This window comes from Elgaria multicarinata, chromosome 3 (assembly GCF_023053635.1).
Source record: "Elgaria multicarinata webbii isolate HBS135686 ecotype San Diego chromosome 3, rElgMul1.1.pri, whole genome shotgun sequence".
NCBI classification, from domain to species: Eukaryota; Metazoa; Chordata; class Lepidosauria; order Squamata; family Anguidae; genus Elgaria; species Elgaria multicarinata.
This window is the reverse complement of record NC_086173.1, coordinates 158,712,277-158,736,135: the sequence shown is the minus strand read 5'-3', so window position 1 is coordinate 158,736,135 and position 23,859 is coordinate 158,712,277. Positions and strand designations below refer to the sequence as shown.

The 23,859-nt window shown below is 45.4% G+C and overlaps 1 protein-coding gene across 3 annotated transcripts in view; it reads right to left on the bottom strand.

Annotated features, from left to right (window-relative positions):
• Nucleotides 1-23,859, bottom strand: part of LOC134396171 (zinc finger protein ZFP2-like) — a 31,595-nt gene that overhangs the window by 7,448 nt on the left and 288 nt on the right. The window contains exons 1-8 of one of the 3 annotated variants that reach the window (XM_063122571.1): nucleotides 23,679-23,765; nucleotides 23,113-23,192; nucleotides 19,496-19,615; nucleotides 17,254-17,343; nucleotides 5,965-6,093; nucleotides 4,804-4,893; nucleotides 2,830-2,852; nucleotides 533-639 (exon numbers count right to left, since the gene is read on the bottom strand). In XM_063122571.1, coding sequence (XP_062978641.1) covers nucleotides 533-639; nucleotides 2,830-2,852; nucleotides 4,804-4,893; nucleotides 5,965-6,093; nucleotides 17,254-17,343; nucleotides 19,496-19,615; nucleotides 23,113-23,154 — 601 coding nt within the window. In that variant the 5' untranslated portion in view covers nucleotides 23,155-23,192; nucleotides 23,679-23,765. Of the gene's footprint in view, nucleotides 1-532; nucleotides 640-2,829; nucleotides 2,853-4,803; nucleotides 4,894-5,964; nucleotides 6,094-17,253; nucleotides 17,344-19,495; nucleotides 19,616-23,112; nucleotides 23,193-23,539; nucleotides 23,608-23,678; nucleotides 23,766-23,859 lie in introns of those variants that run through there. The other 2 variants (XM_063122572.1, XM_063122570.1) reach the window with 2 other exon arrangements.

Here is a 23,859-nt window from a genome sequence, read left to right as displayed (position 1 = left end):
GTTGTGTGCTGTCTCTGGTATTCAAGGCAATAAGACTGTGTGCACCAGGTGCTGGGGAACATGGGTGCGGGGTGCTGTTGCACCCATGTCCTGCTTATGGGTCCCTGGTCGACAGCTGGTTGGCCACTGTGTGAACAGAGTGCTGGACTAGATGTACCCTTGGTCTGATCCAGCAGGGCCCTTCTGATGTTCTTAATATTGCATTTTTACTGCTAGAGATGAGGAAAGGCGCTTGTGAGATTTTCTGCCTCATGTGCCCAAATCACGGTCCTGGCATTGTATCCTCTGCCCCTTGACTTGGGTGGGTGTGGGGTGCCATTTGCTACTCTGCCTCAGCCAGCAAAATGTCTTGGGACCAGGCTTTTGGTCTAGCCAGACCTTTGGTCTCACTGAGAGCTTCGGCTATTGGGCAGTATAAAAATGCAATAAATAAATAAATAAATAAATAAATAAATTGTTCTTATGGTCTTATACCCCTAAAGAATTACACCACCACCACCCCACACACAAGAGCAATGGCAGCAGAAATCACCTTTGAGCCTCAACATCATCTCCTGAAAAGCGGTGCTGTTCTGACATAAATCGCCGTATCTCTGCCTTATTTCCTCTAATCTCTGTGCCGGAGACTCCTCGTCTTCCCTGAAGGTTTAATAATAATAAAAAAAAAGATAGAGAAAGAGAGAAATTAGAGAAGGAATTGCGTCAATGGTTCCAAATTAAGAGCAGAAACTGACATTTTTGCGTGACCCGGAGCCTTGCTTAGGATGCCAGAGGGTCCCGGGTTCGAATCCTTGGCATGATGCATCTTGCTTGCATGGAAGAGGGAAAGCGAGGCCTGAATTATGTTATTTCCATCTCTTCCAATAGAGAGGGGGGACATTTTTTTCCAGTTGAGATCCACATTCTGTCATTCCAAGCCTGTCATGGTCTGCATTTCCGCAGGGGGCAGGATTACATATACGACTCTTTGTTCGGTACATGGGGATGGGGTGAGTGGGAACCCACGGCATTCCAGGCATGCTCCTTCCCCAGGTTGTTGTTGTTGTTGTTGTTGTTGTTATTATTGCATTTATATCCCATCTTTTTTTCCTCCAAGGAACCCAAGACGGCATACATGGTCCTCTTCCTCCTCTCCAACAACAATCTTGTGAGGTAGGTCGGGCTGAGAGAGTCTGTAGCCTTAGCTAGACCTAAGGTTTATCCCGGGATCATCCCTGGGTCATCCCTGTTCATGTAAATGACACACAGGATATCCCGGGAGCAGGCAGGGACGACCCCGGGACAAACTTTAGGTCTAGCTAAGGCCTGTGACTGGCTCAAAGTCACCCAGTGAGCTTCCATGGCCAAGTGGGGACTAGAACCCAGATCTCCCGGCTCCCAGTCCAACACTTTAGCCATTACACCACACTGGCTCTCACACCACACTGGCTCCCTCTTTCAGCTTTGTCAGTGGATAGGGTGTCCATATGAAACAGAGGACAGGGCTCCTGTATTGAAAAGGGAATTTCAGCAGGCGTCATTTGTATATATGGAAAACCTGGTGAAATTCCCTCTTCATCACACCAGTTAAAGCTGCAGGTGCCCTGCCCTCTTTTAAATCTGGTCACTCTAGTATAGCTCCTGCATCTTTAGCTGTGGTGATGAAGAGGGAATTTCACCAGGTTCTCCATATATACAAATGACACCTGCTGAAATGCCCTTTTCTATGCAACTGTTAAAGATACAGGAGCCCTGTCCTCCTTTTCATAGGGTCACCCTATCATTGGAGGACAAAGTGGGATAGAGTAACCAGGAGTAGGGCTAGCAAAGGGGCGTGGCCTGAGGAGAAGGGGCGTGGCCAGGCCTGATTGACCGGGACTTGGCCAATGCCCTCCAATCCCCGCTCCATCTTACAACTTGGAAGCCCCCTTCCCCTTACAAGGGAACCTGCAGGGAAATAGTTTAAAGGGACATCCTAAAACAAGGGTTTACTCAAGGTTAACGGTTCTAAATTTCGTACGCTTTATTTTTGCCCTTTGAGGTTTAATTCATTCATTCATTCATTTCATTTCTATATCGCCCAAGAGCCGAAGCTCTCTGGGCAGTTCACAAAAAAAATCAAGAGTCTCCATGGATGTACTTGCAGACACCTCTCTTGGTAGCTGCCTGGCTCCTCGACCCTTCTGATTTCTTAATATATATTTTAAATTTTTTAAAAAAACTTTTTTTAAAAACCAGGAGTCTGGTATGCTATAAAGCGAAATGCTGCCATCCAGCGCCATGTTTATTTGGGTTCAAAGTTTGTGTTTTTGGAATCCAGTCCCCATTTAGGTTCCTGAGCGAGTTTCTTTTTCTTTAGTCTCACCAGTCTGCCTCATTTATTTATTATTGCATTTATTTCCCGCCTTTTTTCCTGCAAGGAACCCAAGGTGGCGTACGTAATCCTCCTCCTCCTCTCCATTTTATCCTCACAACAACAACAACCCTGTGAGGTAGGTTGGGCTGAGAGTCTGTGACTGGCCCAAAGTCACCCAGTGAGCTTCCATGGCCGTGTGGGGGACTAGAACCTGGATCTCCCGGCTCCCAGTCCAACACTTTAGCCACTACGCCACACTGGTTAACGCCTTCTGGGAAACGAGTGCTTTGTGACTGGCTATGCCCACCCCCTATGGCAGCCATTTTGTGAGAGTGTCCACAATATTGCCTCAACATTCCAAATCTGCCCACTGACCCAAAAGGTCTGGGATCAACAGCAGCAGCAGCATTGCAGAAAAGGAGGAGAATCAGACCTATACAAATTTAAAATAGGTGTTTCCCTTGGCAACTCTCATGGAAAGGCCCCGTTCTTACCTGCTTTCAATGCTTCCAGCTTCCTACGGGAGAATAGGAAGGAGAAAAAAAAAGGCTGTGAGGCGTATAAGGGAAACAGATGAAACCAACAGGCAGCAGATTCAAAGACAAGAAGAGGGAACTACCTTTTTCTACAATACTTAGAACTGTGGAACTCACTGCTATAAGATGCAGTACTGTGGCACCCTTTCTGCTCTTTAAAGAACACATAAATATACAGAGGATACATCTCAGCTGGGAACACAGTTCAAATCTCACTTCTAGGCTCAGTTCAGACAACATGTTTCTCAACGGTGGTTTTGAAAATCAACGGTGGAGTTTTTACGCCACCGTTGAGAAATGTGTTGTCTGGAGGGAAAACTCCACCCCACGGTAGAGGGTTGTTGTTGTTTTTAGAAAACACTCCCCGCTGAATATTCATGCTGTGCAGAGCAGAGTTCCTGCACAACCGTTGTGTTGCGTGTTGTGTGGAGGGCTCCGTGGAGTTCTCTGTTGTGTTGAGTTGACTTTTCCCATTGGCTACAGAGTTCCCCGGCAAGAGCGGCGAAAGGAGGGAGTGCCGCTCTAGGAGAGCCACCAGGATTGGTATTTTGCAGCAATGGCTGATGGGATACCATCGAGAGGACCAGGGGAGGAGAGAGGGCGGAGGAACTGCCAATCAAACGTCACGATGGATTTTACTCAACTCCACGGTAGCCCACAGTCACACAACGGTGGAGTTAGGACATGTTGTGTGGGGCGTACTCCCTAGAAACTCAACCGTTGAGTGGAGTTTTCACACTGCATTGACTAACACGTTGTCTGAACTGAGCCCTATACAGCTTTACCGAGCGAGTTTATGGCACTGGAGAGGAAAATAGTCAGAAGGAATATAATGCTATTACTAGTCGAAATAGTCTGCATTGGTTTCCATCAAGGGTGGGGAACTGGTGGCACTCAAGATGTTTTGGACTACAACTCCCATCATCCCTGAACACTGGCCATCCTGGCTGAGGCTGATGGGATTCCAAGCCCAACAACAATTAGAGGGCCAAAGGTCATTCCCACTTCTGGTCTGGGAGGACCAATGACACAACCCAGTACAGCTCAGGTTCTTGTGATATTTTTTATTTATTTTAAAAATGGATAAATCACACCTTTATCCCAAGGAAGGGTTTTCAGGGCGCTGCACATAAAAATGAAACACTGACTACCATAAAAACAACCTAAAGTCTACAATAGTAAAATAGTAGTTCAATCACACACACAGAATACAAGTTTAAATTTGAAATTCTATTAGGTCATAAATAGAAAGTCATATTCTAAAATATAATTCTAAAGGTGTATTTGAATTTAGGCTTGGTCCCATATCCGGGATCAAAAATTAAATCTGCCCAACCAACATCAGATCAAGTAATGAGTCCGCTTAACTGACTAAAAGTGCAGTCCTTTGCACGTTTACTCAGAAGTAAGATGCGAGGGAGACTGGAGCAGGCAGGGACCATCAGAGCCAGCTTCAGTTGGACACCCCCCCCCTCCCAGGGCTAACATCTTCACCTTGCGGGGAAGAAGGAGCTGTTGATCTGCCCCTCCATTGGGAGATGAGAGGACGGAGCAGGGCCTTCCCACCAGCCTAAACAGTCTCCTTAATTTCTTTTTATTTTCTCCCTCTTCCCTCCCCATCCCTTTTTCCTTGTGTGTCATCTTTTTTAGAATGTAAGCCTGAGGGTAGGGACTGTCTTCTTTACTGATACATTGTAAGCCGCTCCGAGAGCCTTTTGGCTGAGGTGCGGGATAAAAATACTCTGAATAAATAAATAAATAATAAATAAATAAGTAAGTACTGAATTCAATGGCATTTACTCCCAAGTACGCTTGTATAGGATTGCAGCCTTAGTGGGGGAGGTATCTCAAGATAGGATGTGACCTGGCTTGCTTACTCGAGCCAGCTGGAGCTCACAAGACAGACCAAAAAAAACCACCCCGAAAACATACCACTATCTCCTCACTGCTACTCTCTCCGTCGCCATCTTCGTCCTCTTCCCTCTCCTTCCGCAGGTCAAAAACTTCCGAATTGGGTGGCACCTTCCAGTGGGGCGGGAAAAAAGGCTAATATTAATAAAAACAAAGATTGCCTCTCCTTCACTGATTTTCTATTTTAAAAATGTAGCTTCCAAAGCATCAAGCTATGCCAAACAGTATTTCACACGAACTCTTTTAAACCCTCAAGGGCTTAGCTCGCACGTATAACGACTAAATATGGCTCAATTAACCAAGCCGTGGAGGGTTGGCGATGCAAGTGACCGCCTCTTGGCCACGTGGCATTTCTGTTTTGCTTCCAATCGAGCAAACAACGCAGGCACATGACATCCAAACTTGGGCTGCTGAAGAAGAAACAATCCAGAGTCTTAACCCAACAACAAACCATAGAATCATAGAATCGTAGAGTTGGAAGGGGCCTACAAGGCCATCAAGTCCAACCCCCTGCTCAATGCAGGAATCCACCCTTAAGCATCCTTGACAGATGGTTGTCCAGCTGCCTCTTGAATGCCTCTAGTGTGGGAGAGCCCACAACCTCCCCAGGCAACTGATTCCATTGTCGTACTGCTCTAACAGTCAGGAAGTTTTTCCTGATGTCCAGCTGGAATCTGGCTTCCTTTAACTTGAGCCCGTTATTCTGTGTCCTGCACTCTGGGAGGATCGAGAAGAGATCCTGGCCCTCCTCTGTGTGACAACCTTTCAAGTCTTTGAAGAGTGCTATCATGTCTCCCCTCAATCTTCTCTTCTCCAAGCTAAACATGCCCATTTCTTTCAGTCTCTCTTCATAGGGCTTTGTAGAGGAGGTCCCTGGGACAACCGCTCTGCACCTACGATACAGTGACTTGAGTGATGGATTCAGAGCAAAGAGGTCAGAGTTCAAGCCCACACTCAGCCATGAAGCACAATGCTCACAATCTCTGAACCCAACCAATCCACCCCCCCACACACACACACACCTCCTAGGGCTGCTGTGAAGATAAAAGATGCAGCTTTGGGCACCACGCAGAGCACCTAGGAAGGCGTTGCTGTTCTGGAACGGAAATCTGCTTCCACAGCTATGACTGCTTCAGCCAGTCTTGCGGTTTGCGTGAAACCCCCGAGACTAGAACCCAGTACCTCGTCAGTGGTCTCGCGCTCCTCCTCTTTTGTATCTTCGATCAGCAATTCCTCACTGCTGCTGTCCTCCTCCGTTTTAGCCCCCTCTGCGTCGGTCTTCGGCGGGTCAGCCGGACCCTCCTCCAATTCCTCAAAAGTGAAAAGTGGGAGACACCCAGAGAGAATGTTAATACCTGGAATATTTCATTCCCAATCACAGCACTGCTGGAAGGCCCAGGGCTTGGAGGTCACTGTGGCGTTACACCCCACAAGTCAGTTCCCAAATGTATGTCTGCGGTTTGGAAGGCTGTGGTTTTTAGAATGTTGGCCTGAGTGGGCGGAGTTAGAATGTCTGGGGAGGGGGAGGAGTCATATATAAGGGAAGGACTGAGGGGATTGTGGGAGACTTGTTAGGTACTCTTAGAGCAGCCTTCCTCAACCTGGGGCACTCCAGATGTGTTGGACTACAACTCCCAGAATGCCCCAGCCAGCTCGACTGGCTGGGGCATTCTGGGAGGTGCAGTCCAACACATCTGGAGCGCCCCAGGTTGAGGAAGGCTGTCTTAAGAGTCTGTAGTGCTCTCTGTGTTTATGGTACTTAAGTTCTGGGAAATTTGAGAGTCAGTGTAGTGAGTGGTGTCTTTAGGGTGTGGTGTGCACGTAGTGGAAGTATATTAATCAATACTGATAATAAAGAAAGTTCAAGATTGATTGTGTGAGAAAAAGGAAAGCGCGTATGTGAGTGTGTGAAAGGATTGTATGACAGGTTTCAAAAAGGGTTTTAAGTGGTTTAGTTGAAACAAAGGTTGTGTACTTTTGAAAATAAATTTTGATTGTTTTGTTTTTAAACTACCACAAAAATCCCACGTGTCTGTTTGGCATTTATCATCTAAGGTTTACACATTCAGCACCCACTCTGACAATCATTCACCTCAGCACATATAACTCACAGTGTTTTATTTTATATATTGAAATCCTTCTCCATTTAACCCTTCTCCACATAGTTTGGAGGAAGGTGGGCTTTATCCTTTGCCTCAGGCGTATCAAGCGGTGGTGCTTGGCTTGAGCAGGGAGCAGCCGCAGCCAGGCCTGGTGTTCAGAGCCTGTGTCGTGGCAGTCACGGCAAGCCCCACGCCCGGGAAGGGTCAGGACAGAGAAGGCCACGACGCATCCAACATGCGCTTTTCGGTTGGGCGTTTGTCGTCGTCCCCCCCCCCCCCCCAAATACAGGCAGGCCTTCAAGGGACTTAATGTGGAAAGTATTCATTTCAAAACTGGCTCCTCTTATCAACTCCCCAAGGTAGAATTCTCATGAACTACAAATCCCATCACCCACTGTCAACACGGCCTCTGATTTAAGCACAAACCTAACACCCCGCCTAAGCCTTGCCCAACCCAGCGCCTGCCAGGAGTGTTTATTATTTATTTACTGTATTTATATCCCGCCTTTTTTCCCGGCAAGGAACCCAAGGCAGCGTACATAATCCTCTTCCTCTCCATTTTATTCTCACAACAACAACCCTCTGAGGTAGGTTGGGCTCAAGAGCATGTGACTGGCCCAAAGTCACCCAGTGGCTTTCCATGGCCAAGTGGGGACTAGAACCCGGATCTCCCGACTCCCAGTCCAACACTCTAGCCCAGAGCTTTCCAAACTGTGTGTCGCGACACGTCAGTGTGTCAGCTGCAGTGTGTAGGTGTGTCGCGCGAACGTAACGAGAAACCTCTGAGTCTCTGTGAAATAAGCAATACCAACTCGCAGGCATTTTTACGCCGCAAAGGTGCCGATTAGTATGGTGCACTAGTATATTCCCCTTCCGTCGTATCCGTGTATGCGCACCATGGTCGAGGGATCATACAGGTGCTGCGCATGCGCAGTATGCATAATCAGGTCGACACAGCTGATTCCGCGTCACTTCCGGTGACGCGGCTGCACCTGAAGTGACGCATTCGAGAAATTCCATGGGTCCAGTTTTTTTGATAGAACACTGTCTCAACCGCCGCTCGATCGCAGCTCGACAAAATTGGTTCAGTGTGAAAAGTCTTGGAAATGTATGTTACTATCTTGCAAATCATGTATTTCTAAAAATATAAATGAAAGGTTTTCATGAGATATGTTGTGCCCCCGTACATTTCGTTATTACAATTTATGTATGTGTCCGTATCTCTTATAAGGGGTTAGTTTAACCTCTGGTTTGCTAGCAAAACCAAATTACTGTGTCGCGAAATGATGCATGTCTAAAAAGTGTGTCACCAACATGAAAAGTTTGGAAAGCTCTGCTCTAGCCACTACGCCGCACTGGCTCTCCAAAAAATATTATTCATTTCTTACATTTATATCTCGCCTTTTCCTCCTCCTCTCCAGTTTTATCTACACAACAATCTTGGGAGTTAGGCCTAGCTGAGACTCAGTGACTTGCTTTCCAAAGTCACCCAGTTTGAGGGGGGATCTGAACTCGGGTCTCCCTAGTCCACAACACCACACTGTTACTGGGAATGATGGGCGCTGGAGTCTAATTCCTCCAGAGGCTCCTCTTAAACTCCCCCAACGTAACAGCATCTACTGCTGACGGCCATCTCCGTTTTCCGAGTGCCAATCCTGAAGCAGTTCATCCAAAACCTGTTAGTGGCCACCCTATCGCCAGCCATTCTCCGGGCGGCCCAGAACTTCAGCTCTGGGGTCCAACCCTGGAAGCACCTCTGCACGGGAACACGGCTGCTTCAAGAAATTATTAATCTGAACCAAGCCACTGTCGTTGCAAACTCGGTGTCAACAATATTCACTTATTTTTCTTTCTTTTCTTTCTTTCTTTTAATCACACATTAGCATTGGGATGTACAAGCAAATTATTTTGAACTCCCCAGATTACACGTTGAACAGAAGTGCAACACTAGCTTGGAACAGTGCTAGTTAGAGACAAGACTGAGTACAAATCAAACGCCGATATTGACAATCAGTACAAAATATTCTTTCCTGAAGAGATTTTCATCTATGTTTTTAACCAGGCTATTTGCAGTTTTGATCAAATGAGAATTTCCAACGAAGTATAAACCATCCCTTCCAACATTTTCTAGGTTTTCTATCCGGAGCCTATGGTTTGAAGTCTTCGATCCGTGAAAAAAAGTTACTATTTGTGCTTTTAACCTGTTGGTTGTTTTATTATGGTTTTAATTTTTGTGAACCGCCCAGAGAGCTTCAGCTATTGGGCGGTATAAAAATGTAATAAATAAATAAATAAATAAATAAATAAAATATTAAAAGGCTTGAATCACAGGGTTTTCAAACTGGCTGCCAATACGTTTCTGAGCCCAATTCAAGGTGCTGGTTTTAACCTATAAAGCCTTACATGGCTTGGGACCGCCATACCTGATGGAACGGCTCTCCCGACATGAACCTACCCATACACTGCGCTCAACATCTAAGGTCCTCCTCCGAGTGCCTACTCCGAGGGAAGCTCGGAGGATAGCAACAAGGGAGAGGGCCTTTTCAGTGGTGGCCCCCCAATTATTAGTGGAGAAAGATGATTAACAAGAAACCCATTTATTATTATACAAAAATTACAAAAAAGCTGATGTATCCCATAGTTGTTAGACAATAGTGGTGTTGGGTACTATAATACAATAAACTAATAATTGGAATGCTATTCCTACTATAAGACAATACAAGTCTATAATATAGCCCAACAAAGATGTTTCAAGATGACTTAGATTTTAAAACAAAGTGGATATCAATTCTCAACAAATGCTCTTTTGATTTAATGTTGCTTATTATTGAAAAAGCACAGGAAGAAAGTTTAAAAACTTCTGAGCAGATTAATATACAAGAACAACAACTAAAGGTTTCCTTGTCGGTGGAGGAATTTAAAAACAAGTGTGAAACGTTAGAAAAGGAATTAATTACTTTCCAATCGGAATTAAAAAACATGAAAACTAAAAAATTCGCACGAGATGAAAAGGACTACACCCAATCTAGAGTGTATAACTGGATGTCTGATGAACATCCCAGAAAGAAACCTACAAAGAAAGTATCATGGCAATATACATCGCATGTGCCTACAGTTCTTGACAGCATGGAGGCTACGGAAGATTCTGCTGGGACCTCTGGGGATGAGGGTGCAAGTAAAACATTTTGGGATAGATCTCTACGCCCCAGAAGGGGACATTTTTCCGGCCAACGTCCACGCCACAGAGGTCGATACAAGATCTGATTGTCAATCTATCTTCCCGTAGATTATCAGATGAAGAAAGAAGGATATTGAATTTGGGCATGAGCTTTGTACCTACGCCCCATTATAATGCTTTTCATACAAGACTTGGTTTTTTTCGTCTGGTGCGTCAAATAAAATTGAGGGAATTCTTTGGTGATAATACATCTAATACCAATATATCAAGCATCTCTTTTAAGTTTCGCCCAAACTCTACCTTTAATCCGAGCTCCTATAATCCCTATATACAAGTATTTGAAAATCTTGTGTTAAAAGATCTAAACCAATTGGAACGACATACTCCACCAACATGGCACAATTTATCAAAGAAGGTTTGGGATACTGTAAAGAAGTTGTCTAATGACCCATCTATAATTATCAAGGAAGCAGATAAAGGGGGAGCTCGTGTGGCGCAGAGCGGTAAAGCGGCAGTTTCTGCAGCTGAAACTCTCCCCACGGCCTGAGTTCGATCCCAGCGGAAGCTGGTTTCAGGCAGCCGGCTCGGGTCGACTCAGCCTTCCATCCTCCCGAGGTCGGTAAAATGAGTACCCAGCTAGCTGGGGGAAAGGTAATAACGGCCGGGGAAGGCAACGGCAAACCACCCCGCTATAAGGCCTGCCAAGAAAACGTGAGCAAAAGCTGGCGTCCCTCCAAGAGTCAGTAATGACTCAGTGCTTGCACGAGAGGTTCCTTTCCTTTCCTACTGTAATATTGAATAAACAGAATTATCTTAAGGAGGTTTATAGACAATTACAGGGCATTTCTTGCTATGAACCTTGCAGAAGAGACCCCACAAAACATATCTCGTTCATTATAAGAACTGTTAGCAATGAAGCCATGCTTCTGGGTCATACAGATCAAAAAACAGCCAACTTCCTTCAGAAATCGAACTCTCGTATACCAGTCTTTTATATTCTGCCTAAGATTCATAAACAAGGCTTCCCACCAAAAGGACGTCCTATAATCTCGGGATGCAATTCAATATTGGAACCTTCATCACAATACGTTGACCATTTTTTACGTCCATTTGTAACACAAATGCATTCTTATTTGAAAGACACCACTGATTTTATAAATAAGATAGAGGGAAGAATTATACCATCAGGATCCATTATGGCAACATTGGATGTCAATTCACTGTATAGTAGTATTCCACATGATGAAGCACAGGATACAGTTGAATGGTATTTGAATAAACGGGAGACCCATCATCCACCTACCAGTTTCCTATTACAATTGACTGAGATTATATTGGAGAAGAATTATTTTAGATTTGATGAGGATTTCTTTCTACAGACCCGTGGCGTAGCTATGGGCAGTCCTTTTGCCCCTAGTGTGGCAAATTTATTTATGGCCAGATTGGAGAATTTCATTTATCACTCGGCTCAAAATCCATTTTACAAGGAAATTCTCCTCTATAAACGATACGTTGATGACATATTTATAATTTTTGCAAATGCTTCTGTTTTCAATGATTTCGTCTCCTGGATTAATACTATTCATGATAATATTAAATTTTCTTCCCATCAGGATAAGGATGAGATTGCCTTCTTGGACACTTGGGTTTATCGCCAATGTGATCGGCTGTGTTTAAAAACGTTTATTAAACCCACTGACAGGAACTCTTTATTGCATTACTCCTCATTTCATCCACCTCATTTAAGAAGGAATTTACCTGTTGGTCAACTCTTTCGATTTAAGAGGAATTCTACAAAGTATATACATTTTTCACAACAAAAAAATAGATTTCGGGAATCGTTAATGGAGAGAGGATATCATAGAATCATAGAATAGCAGAGTTGGAAGGGGCCTACAAGGCCATTGAGTCCAACCCCCTGCTCAATGCAGGAATCCACCCTAAAGCATCCCTGACAGATGCTTGTCCAGCTGCCTCTTGAAGGCCTCTAGTGTGGGAGAGCCCACAACCTCCCTAGGTAACTGATTCCATTGTTGTACTGCTCTAACAGTCAGGAAGTTTTTCCTGATGTCCAGCTGGAATCTGGCTTCCTTTAACTTGAGCCCATTATTCCGTGTCCTGCACTCTGGGAGGATCGAGAAGAGATCCTGGCCTTCCTCTGTGTGACAACCTTTTAAGTATTTGAAGAGTGCTATCATGTCTCCCCTCAATCTTCTCTTCTCCAGGCTAAACACGCCCAGTTCTTTCAGTCTTTCTTCATAGGGCTTTATATCCACTGCCTATAATTAGGAAAGCTGAGCAAAGGGCTGATGCCATGCCTAGAGCCACATTTTTATCAAAAACAGAAAGATCTACAAGAAATACAATTACTTGTGCTTTTGATTATTCATCCTTATCACATGCTATTATAAAGTCTATAAGGAAACATTGGCACATAGTGAGCCATTTACCTGGATGTATTATCCCTCCTCAAGTGGGTCTGAAAAGAAGCAGGAACTTACGGGATCAACTAATACATACAGACATTAGAACTCCAAGGAGAACATGAAATAACATCCAAGGTCACTTTAAGTGCGTGGGATGTACGGTATGTTCTCTAAGTTTACAATCAAAAGAGTTCCTTCATCCTAGGACCAACCAAACTTTGTACTTACGGCATTTCTCTAATTGTTCTACAAAGAATGTCATGTACATCATTATCTGTCCATGCAAACTATTATATGTGGGGGAAACTACAAGGAGCATCCAGACAAGAATTATTGAACACCATTCTAAAATTAAGAATAAAGTCGCTAAGGCACCAATGGTACAGCATTTTATGGAATTATAACACAAATACGATGACTTTAAATTTTTAGTCACTGATAGAATCTATATTGACCCATACTCTTGGACTGATTATAAGGACTTATTACTCAAAAAAGAGGCTGTATGGACTTTTCGATTGGATACAATCTATCCACATGGTCTCAATGCTAGCATAGATTATTCGGTCTTCTTGGCAGGATAAAAGCCTCTTCCAATTAAGTAGCTGTTTTCCTTGATAAAAAGGACTACTGTGGTTATAATCAGACACAGCTGCTTTCAGACCATAAACAGACTGGCTGGTAAGATAACATTTTGGAGCTCTTGGTAACTCTTCGAAACAGAAAGATGATGTTTATTTTCTAATAAGGCCAAATTTATGGTTTTCCACAGCCTTCAATTGGAGGGGTTTTCTCCCCCGCAATAGTTTTTTGAGGATGAATATCCTATAATTGACGGTTTAACCTGATATGGGTGAGTGATTTTTAGGCTGAATTAGAAATGAGTGCTTGGATTTTATAATTATAGAGATATTTCGACTAAATGTGATGATTATATAAAGAATATTATCTTATCCCTGTAGCGTTTGTTCCGAGGAAGCTTGAGCAGCGAAAACGGGAAGTTTATTGCAAAATCCTGTCAACAACTTACAACGCTGGAAAGAATAAAATATAATAAGAACAAACCTTACTTACTTACAATATATCCGTGAACATATGTTTATGTACTGATGTATTGCCAAATGTGTTTAATAGACTGAAGCGTGTTAGTGTGTCTTTGATGGGCTATATTAGAGACTTGTATTGTCTTATAGTAGGAATAGCATTCCAATTATTGGTTTATTGTATTATAGTACCCAACACCACTATTGTCTAACAACTATGGGATACATCAGCTTTTTTGAAATTTTTGTATAATAATAAATGGATTTCTTGTTAATCATCCTTCTCCACTAGTGGGTCAAGTAGTTGTGTGCATTCTGGCACCTTATATATATTAGTCATTTAAAAACTACTAATTGTGGCCCCCCAATTATGGAATGATCTCCCCGATGAGGCTCGCCTGGTGCCAACATTGTTATCTTTTCGGCGCCAGGTCAAGACCTTTCTCTTCTCCCAAGCATTTAACAGCATATGCTAAGTTGGGTTTTTTTAATGGAACCCAGAACAGTTTCTGTTTAAAATGGATACTGCTTTATACTGTTGTTTTTTATATTTTTTGATGGTTTTTAAATTTTGTATACTTTTTTTTAATGTCCACTGTTTTTAACCTTTGTAAACCGCCCAGAGAGCTTCGGCTATGGGGCGGTACATACATTTAATAGGTACATACATTTAATAAATAAATAAATAAACAGAATGCAACACGGCTGCTTTGGTATGATGTTACATCTGTTTAGATTCCGGATGCAGGTGGACAGAGCCCAGAGGAAGAGGAATTACCATTTGGTTTATGCAGACTGAGCCTAGTGTGGCGCAGAGCGGTAAAGCAGCAGTTTCTGCAGCTGAAAGTCTCCCCACGGCCTGAGTTCGATCCCAGCGGAAGCTGGTTTCAGGCAGCCGGCTCGGGTCGACTCAGCCTTCCATCCTCCCGAGGTCGGTAAAATGAGTACCCAGTTAGCTGGGGGAAAGGTAATCACGGCCGGGGAAGGCAACGGCAAACCACCCCGCTATAAGGCCTGCCAAGAAAACGTCAGCGAAAGCTGGCGTCCCTCCAAGAGTCAGTAATGACTCAGTGCTTGCACGAGAGGTTCCTTTCCTTTCCTTTTTTTATGCAGACTAGTCTCCTTGTATACGAACCAAGTGTTTCCTGCCCACAGAATGATATTTGGCAAGCCAAAAAACGCAGACACATTCAGGCTTCCCATGCTGGTAACAGAAGCAAATTCACTGGAGGACCCTGGTATTTTGCAAGCAGCTATTTCTTCCACAAGGTGTGGACCAGTTGACACTTTGATATCAACAAGGGCCTTTTGCCCAGGCAGCACTGCTGACCAGCCACAGAAAAACAGCACTGAGAGTGAAGACATAATCTATTATTGGGAAAATACCACCGCTCCTATATATGTGCATATAGGGACAGCACAAGGGCAGCCATGCAGTACAGAAATATCAAGACTGCAAATGTTACAAAGAACTGTGCAGAGGACGAGAAGTTGACCCGCAAGGTGTAAATCGGGCCATGTAGTACTATATAAGGTGCCAAGAGGCACACGACTACTCCAAACACCAATAAAGAGTGATAATTATCAAATAACCCATTTATTTACAATTTATAAAGATATGTAAAACAAACTGATGTGTCTCAAGGTGGTTAACAATCACGATGTTGGGTACTATAATATTTATAGGCAGATCAGGGAATAGGGATTCAGCTTGTGTTGGATGGGGTTACACTCCCCCTGAAGCTTGGGTGTACTTCTGGATTCAGCCCTGAGCCTGAATGCCCAGATTTCGGCGGTGGCCAGGAGTTCATTTGCACAGTTAAAGCTAGTGCGCCAGCTGCGCCCGTTCCTAGAGATGTCGGACCTGGCCACGGTGACACATGCCTTAGTTACATCCCGATTGGATTACTGTAACGCGCTCCACGTGGGGCTGCCTTTGAAGAGTGTTCGGAAACTCCAGCTGGTTCAAAGAGCTGCAGCCAGATTGTTGACCGGGGCTGGTTACAGGGAGCAGACAACTCCCCTGTTAAAACAGCTCCACTGGCTTCCAGTCTGTTTCCGGGCACAATTCAAAGTGCTGGTTATGACCTATAAAGCTCTATATGGTTCGGGTCCAGGTTATTTGAAAGACCGTATTCTCCCTTATGAGCCTGCCCGTGCTTTGAGATCTTCTGGAGAGGCCCTTCTTTCAGTCCCACCTTCTTCTCAGGCGCGCTTGGTGGGAACATGGGAGAGGGCCTTCTCGGTGGCTGCTCCGGTGCTCTGGAACTCTCTTCCAGGGGAAGCTAGGCTGGCTCCCTCCTTGATGGGCTTTCGGAAGCAGGCTAAAACTTTTTTGTTCAAGCAGGCCTTTGGAGAATAACCCAGCCCTCCATCTATGTTAATGTCTTATACTTATGCATCGGTTAGGATCTGGTGAACTACGGTGGTGGCCAAAATTGTGGGCCCCTTTTTGAAATGTTCACGTTTTGCAACTTTGCATGCTTATAGAAAATGTTCTGTTTCACAAAATTCAAATGTTTATATATCAATGGAAAGACCTGATTCACGTAATGCAACCACCCTGCTTTTTTTCCTGGGTGTCCAATCAACTCTTTTCTTTGGTGCCCTTGCTGTATTTATGATGGAGGCTTTTAATTGGAGAAATACTTCAAATATTCACACCATCTCCAATTGCGCTTCAGTTACAGAACAAACAGCAAAACCGACTTTCCCCAACTTGAAACATGATGTAGCGCAGCTACTGCCATGTGATTGGTCCCCAGAACAAGGACTGTGATTGGCCAGTAGGGTTTGCAACTCCAATCCGCTTCTTCACTCGATCACACCTGTGTTTGTTTTTAGACTAAAGTAAGCATAACTTTTTAAGTACTGCAGATATTTGCATTCTGTTTTTTTGTATTGAATTCAGCATTAAATTCTCTTTCATTTGATATATAAACATTTGAATTTCATGAAACAGAACATTTTCTATAAGCATGCAAAGTTGCAAAACATGAAAATTTCAAGAAGTGTCCACAATTTTGGCCACCACTGTAAATGTAACTTGGTTCAACCTGAAAGGATAGGCAAAAGCAGCCATTACTGTTTTGTTCACAAGTCCTTTGCACGAGACTAGAACTGTAGTTGCACCTTTGTAGCTTCCACATGTACCAAATACAAAGAGAGAAAAGAACCACTCAAGGATCTTGATGAAAGCCAGCGGCTCCCTGAGTGGTCTAAGACCAAGGTGGAAATGGCTCATTTTCTTATCTCTAGATTCACTCTCTAACTGTCATTTATTTACTGTCCAATAGCTGAAGCTCTCTGGGTGGTTCACAAAAATAAAAACCATAAAGCGCAACTTCAGTATCAAACTTAAACCGCAAAATACAAGCACAACCAGAATAAAACCGAGCAGTGATGCAAAGGTTTTAAAATCAGATTTAAAACAGCAAGTTAAAAAACTAAGATGGTAAAATGTTAAAATACTGGGAAAATAAGGTTGGAAAAAGTATAACATAGGGGCCAAGCGAAACTCTCTAGAGAGCTCATTCTACAGCCGGGGTGCCACAGCAGAGAAGGCCCTGCTCCTGGTAGCCACCTGCTTCATTTCCTTTGGCAAGGACTCACGGAGAAGAACCCCTGAGGATGACCTTAGGGTCTGGGCAGGTATATATGGGAGGAGGGGATCTTTCAGATAATCTGGCCCCAGCCGTTTAAGGTTTATACTGTACACTTACTTCATCCTCCTGTGGTGACCCAGGCAACTTCTTAGTAGCTTGGCAAGTGGCTGCCAGTCGACCAGTAAGCCCAGATGAACAGTCTGCCATCTGAAAAAAAAACCCAGTTAAGAGCAGACCTGGCAAAGACCAACTTACTATTTTTTAAGGTATTACCAGAGATTACGGCTCAGTTCAGTCAACACAGTGTGAAAACTCCACTCAGTGGTTGAGTTGTAGAAGCTGCTCCCCACACAACATGTTCTAACTCCACCGTTGTGTGACTGTGGGCTACCGTGGAGTTGAGTAAAATCCATCACGACATTTGATTGACACTTCCTCCGCCCTCTCTCCTCCCCCAGTCCTCCCGATGCTATCCCATCAGCCATTGCTTCAAAACAACAATCCCGGCGGCTCTCCTAGAGGGGCACTCGCTCCTTTCGCCGCTCTTGCCAGGGAACTCTGTAGCCGGTGGGAAAAGTCCACTCATCGCAGTGGAAAACAACACAGAGCCAGCCACTCAACACACAACACAACGGTTGTGCAGGAACTCTCCCCTGTGCAGGAACTCTGCTCTGCACTGCACAGCGTGGATATTAAGTGTGGAGTGTTTTCCACACAAAAAAACCAACCTCCACCATGGGATGGATTTTTCCCGCCAGACAACACATTTCTTAATGGTGGTGCAAAAACTCCACCGTGTTCTAAAACCACCATCGAGAAACGTGTTGTCTGAACTGAGCCTACAGCTATTACCATTCACTACACATCCGTCAGAGAGCAGATTCTCACTCCGGTTGCAATCCAACTCTTCCTCAATGAACGAATCCAGCTATGGGAGCCTGTACATGTACAGAGTTCTCCCAGAGCAAAGCACACGCAGTACTTTTATAGAAGTTCACTTAATCTTGGAAGCAAGCAAATCGCCCCAGAGCATTGTTCCATATAGGGCAGGGCACAGTCCTGCCTGAACAAACAAACACGATTTCTTGAAAGAGCTTTCAGTTAGCAACACTTTCAGGCCTCACTGAGGCCTTGAGGCCTTTATAACGTCTCAACACTCTTTGAACTTCCAGAGTCGGGTCTAAAGACAAGGTCTCGGGAGTTCTGATTTTGCACGTCCCTCCCGCTATTTCCGACATGCAGGCAGTGAGTGCCGCTGCTTATCTCATCAAAATGGCGGCGCCCCCCACCAACAAAAGGGAGGTATCAGCAAGCTCAGGGGAAATTCAAGGTTCCCACCAAAGTGGGAAAAGAGCCAGCGTGGTGTAGTGGTGTTGAACTGGGAGTCAGGAGATCCGGGTTCTAGCCTCCACTCAGCCATGGAAGCTCACTGGGGGGCTTTGGACCAGTCACAGACTCTCAGCCCAACCTACCTCACAGGGTGGTTGTTGTGAGGAGGATTATGTACGTCGCCTTGGGTTCCTTTGTTCCCCAACTTCATGTATTCAAGATGTCTTGGACTTCAACTCCCATCATCCCTAGCTAGCAGAGACAATGGTGAGGAATGCTGGGAGTTGTGGTCCAAAAGATCTAGAAGGCAAAAGGTTGGGGAAGGCTGCCTTAGAGGAAAGGTGGGATAGAGATATAAAACATGTTTTTTGGGGGGAAAGCCTAAGGAAGCATGCAACCCAAAACATCACAATAAGGACAGAGCTCATTCAGTGGCTACTATTACTGACTGCTGGAGTGTGAATGGAAAACGGAACAGAGTCACCGGAATCCTGAAGAGGGAGCGTCCCACGCTGCAACGTTTTGTTACAGATCCCACCAGCAATATATCATAAAAAGCGTTCGTCCAACCGCTGGAGAGGCTGTAACACCCACTAGGATCTCCTGGAGTCCCAATCCGACCCTCGGGGATTTCCCCGGTGGCCACACCCTCTTCCTGTGACTCCACCCCCAACCACACAATAGTCGCATAATTTCCTGGCTTTTGTGGGGTGCTTTTTGCCTCCATCCCCACCCTGCATTCTACAAGTGTGTAACACCTCTGATGAGGCTTAGTTACCAACACTGAGAGCTTGTAGCGAAAACGTGCTGGCCTTTTTGCCACGCCCACTTTGCCTTCAGCTCCGCCCATCGCCCAGAGCGTCCCAGAAACGGAATTCTAGAATGGCATCAGCCGTCTCCTTGATCTCATTCCTAAGGCAACAGCTCCGAATAACTTTCCTAACCTTTTTCCGGATTTGCTTCCTAAAGACAACCTCTTAGTCTGGTGCAACGCTTACACAGCTCTTGAAAACGGGAGGAAAATCCCTACCGCTAACGCCTCGCCGTCTTCGTGGTCTTCGACCACCATTTCCTCGCTTTCCCTGGGCTCGCCCGGTTTCACTTCATTGCTCTCTTTTATCGGATCGGTCCGATGTTCCTCTGAACTCTCCTGAAGAAATGAGACAAAAAAGAGGGAGGGGGTGGGAAAGCACCCCATGGAGGCCATGTTAAAATGGGAAGCATCGCTGTGTCAGAAATAAGTCAAAATCGGCCTGTTCGCTCGTCTGCAAATGCATCAATTAAATTTCCGGCCCTGCCACCCGACCTCAATGTCTACTTAAATTAATTTACTTCCGAAACACAGACAGAAATTCAACTCCCCCCACCCCATCACTGCACCTGTAGGCTGGGGTACGCTTCACCTGTTGAATGCCTGCCTCTTAAAGACACAGGGGGGAAAGTTGGCAGCAGAAACTGTCCCATTCCATTCTATTTTAATCCCAACGTGCTGGGGGCAAAGGTTTTCTCTCCCCTCTGCCACTTTCCACTCACAACAACCCTCTGAGGGGAGTTCGGCTGAGAAATAGTGTCCGGCCCAAGGTCTCTGAGGGAGATTCGTGGCTGGGGTGGGCGTGGGAAGATTTGAACCCGGGACTCTCTGTTCCTGGTCGGACACACTGACCATGACACCCAGACTAATTTTCTGTCGCGCCAGAGAACCTGATTAGAACCTGATCCCGCATTGAGCAGGGAGATGAAATGGAATGGATGGCTTGAAATTGCGGGGAAATCCATTTCCATTAAAACCTTAAGAGATTTTTCTTCATGGTCAGAGCTCTTCAGCCCTGGCGCATGCAAAGAAGAGGGCAAAAAACATTCGGGGATGTTGCCGTTCAGCCTTCCCCATCTTGGGAAGGATGATCAGGGGTGTGGAAACAAAGCCCTATGAGGAGAGGCTGAAAGAACTGGGCATGTTGAGCCTGCAGAAGAGAAGACTGAGGGGAGACATGAAAGCACTCTTCAAATACTTAAAAGGTTGTCACACAGAGGAGGGCCTGGATCTCTTCTCCATCATCCCAGAGTGCAGGACACGGAATAATGGGCTCAAGTTAAAGGAAGCCAGATTCCAGCTGGACATCGTCCAGGAAAAACGTCCTGACTGTTAGAGCAGTACGATAATGGAATCAGCTGCCTTGTGAGGTTGTGGGCTCTCCCACACTAGAGGCCTTCAAGAGGCATCTGGACAAGCATCTGTCAGGGATGCTTTAAGGTGGATTCCTGCATTGAGCAGGGGGTTGGACCCTTCCAACTCTATGATTATTTGATTCTATGGTGGCCTCCAAATGTTTCGGACTTCTACGCACAGGCAGCATGCCCAACGGCCGGGAATGCTAGGAGTTGTATTCACCAACATTTTGTATCTGTATTCCCCAACATTTTGTATCTGTATTCCCCAACATTTTGTATCTGCATGGAGTTGCATCTGCATTACAGATCCTGCATTGAACAGGGGAGCTGGACAGTGGAGGCTGGTGGCTCCAATGTCAGTGCGGCAGGGAATCCAGTCCAGGTTTCAGTCAGTACTCTAAAGGAGCTGTCCAAGGTGCAAATTCTCTGCTCTACTGACTTCGGAGCCACCAGCCTCTGTTGGGGTTGGACTGGATGACCTCCGTGACCCCTTCCAACTCAATTATTCCATCATTCTAGGCTCGCTCCAGTGCCGACATGAAGCCAGCTCAGGGCGTTGGTCCACCTCGCCTCCGCCTTCTCAGACAGAAGTTCACAGGGGCATCTGGAGCTGGCTCATCCTGAGACAGGCCCCTGGTCCGTTTTCTTACTGCGTTTCTTATTGCTGATCATTTCAACTTGCTTAGATCGCTGCGTCTCTGGGTATGTGCCGTCTGTTTATACGTGATATGAAAATGGCTTTTTATACGATGGTTAATGTATTTTTTAATAGTTTTTAATCTTTGTAAAACAGCCCAGAGAGCTTCAGCTACTGGGCAGTTTAGAGAGCGCTGGGGTGGAGGCCGCGTCCCAACTTCGAACCCAGGACCCTCAGCTTCCAGCCCCCTCCCATTTACTACATTTGTATCCTGCCTTTTCCTCCAAGAAACACAAGGCAGCAGCAGACACGATCCCCCTCCTCTCCGTTTTATCCTCACAACAACAACCCTGCGAGTTAGTGTTAGGGAAATTCCCCTAACCCGACAAGGAAGGAACGATTTCATAAACCGGTCCAGACACAGAGACTCTTTGTTTTACTACTGGCGTAGGAGAAAGGCCCACCTCATACAAACCGATGGCGAAAAACTATCTATCATCCACGTCAGCATACTTTTATACTCATCAATGTTGCTGTGATGAAGTCATACTTTTTCCTCCTCCTTCCCGTGACTGATCACAAGTCCCATACATGTTCCATAAACAGAAACCCATCCTTACATAAACAATGCCATATTTTGGCAGCCTAGGACCGGTACAAAATGTTGCATTCTGTTCTTCGATAAGCACCTCAAGGAGAAATAAGAAGTCCAGAGTATGCTCTGACCCTTCAGAAATGCCTAGTCAGGGGGCTAGAGGGTAAATAAAGACCCGATGCGCCTCTTAGTCTATGTTACTCAGCCTGGTGCCTAAGCGCAAGCAGAGTGTTTAAGGAAAAAGTAACATGTGTCCATGGCAGATAAGGAACCAAGAGATCAAGACAGCCTTGAGGCTTCCTGTGTCTCTTCGTTTTTGGAAACAAAAACAAATAAAGAGGAACCCTCACTAGAGGAATGGAAAGAAAAGGAAAGGATCCACCAACACCCCTAAAGTCAGATGCACTATGCCTGGGGAGCCCAGTGTGTTGCATAAGCCTCAATATAATTCATCTAAGCTTGAAAAGTTGACAATGGAGGGGTTTCAAAGGGCTGCTTTTCAGGTTTCCTTGTCAGTAGGTTAGGCTGAGAGTCAGTGACTGGCCCAAAGTCACCCAGTGAACTTCCATGGCCGAGTGTGGATTTGAACCCGGGACTCCTTAGCCCAAACTCCTTAACCGCTACACCACACTGTTTCTGGGAATCATAGAATAGTAGAGTTGGAAGGGGCCTACATAAGGCCATCGAGTCCAACCCCCTGCTCAATGCAGGAATCCACCCTAAAGCATCCCTGACAGATGGTTCTCCAGCTGCTTCTTGAATGCCTCTAGTGTGGGAGAGCCCACAACCTCCCTAGGGAACTGGTTCCATTGTCGTACTGCTCTAACAGTCAGGAAGTTTTTCCTGATGTCCAGCTGGAATCTGGCTTCCTTTAACTTGAGCCCATTATTCCGTGTCCTGCCCTCTGGGACACGCTTCATGCAAAAGGGCCTGGGTGCGATTCCTACCATGTCCCGCTTTAAAAAAAGAAAGAAAAAATAAGATGGATTGGGGGGGGGCAGGACTTCGATCGGCCCCTGCGTAAGAGCCGGAGAGGCCTACAAGCGTTCCCCAACCTGGCACCTCCAAAGGTATTTGACTACGACTCCCATCTTTCCACCACATTATTATTATTTGTCCTGCATTATTATTATTTGTCCTGCATTATTATTATTTGTCCAGGTAGACAGTAAAAAGGGATTGAACTCTGCTGCGTTTGTGGCTTTCTGGAATCCTTCCTCTACTTCCCCCACCAGTAAACGCCTACCTGTATTTTCTCCTCCGCAGCCTTTTCAAGCCCAGCTTCCATGCTCAAAGTGGGACGATCTCCAGAAATATATTAGGATTCTGTTGGGAGAGAAGGGAAGGGAGGAGGAGGAGATTTTAGAAAGGGAGTAAAAGGAAAGAAAGGAAAACGAGAAGCAATGCAATTCTCTCACTAGAGAGAGTGTGGGAGAGGTGTGAATTTATGTTTTATAAGGCTATAATTAAAAGCTGCTTTTTTAAAAAGAAAGAACAGTTTTGATCTCCACGTCTTCCCACACAGGGCTAAGCCAGGATTGAAATCCGAGAAAGGCTCCTTCCTGAAGCGCTAGGCCCAACTCAACAACATGTGAGTTTTCGAGAGAGAAAAGTGCCTCTGAACACATGCAGAGTGTAATCCCCCGCCCCAGAAAGGAAAAAAAACGGCCCACCTCAACCTTCACGTATCAGGAGAAGAAAAAGCAGAAGAAATAACAACCAAGGAAGTAGAGGGCGAAGCAACAGGAAATTAAAAAAACGAGAGAGAGCAGCTTTTGAGCATGTGCAAAAAGTATTCCTCCCCCGACATACACACGGATGACGAAGCGCAGCCTCTTCCCGAAGCTTGTCTGGAGGCTGAGGCGGAGCGAAGGCCTTTCGCAAGAGAAAGGGTGATGCAACAGGAAAGACGGAAATCCTTCCGAGCATGTGCAAAGCGCACTCCGCCCCCGCCCCCAATGATCGCGCCAAACGCCCCTCCTCCGCCCCCACC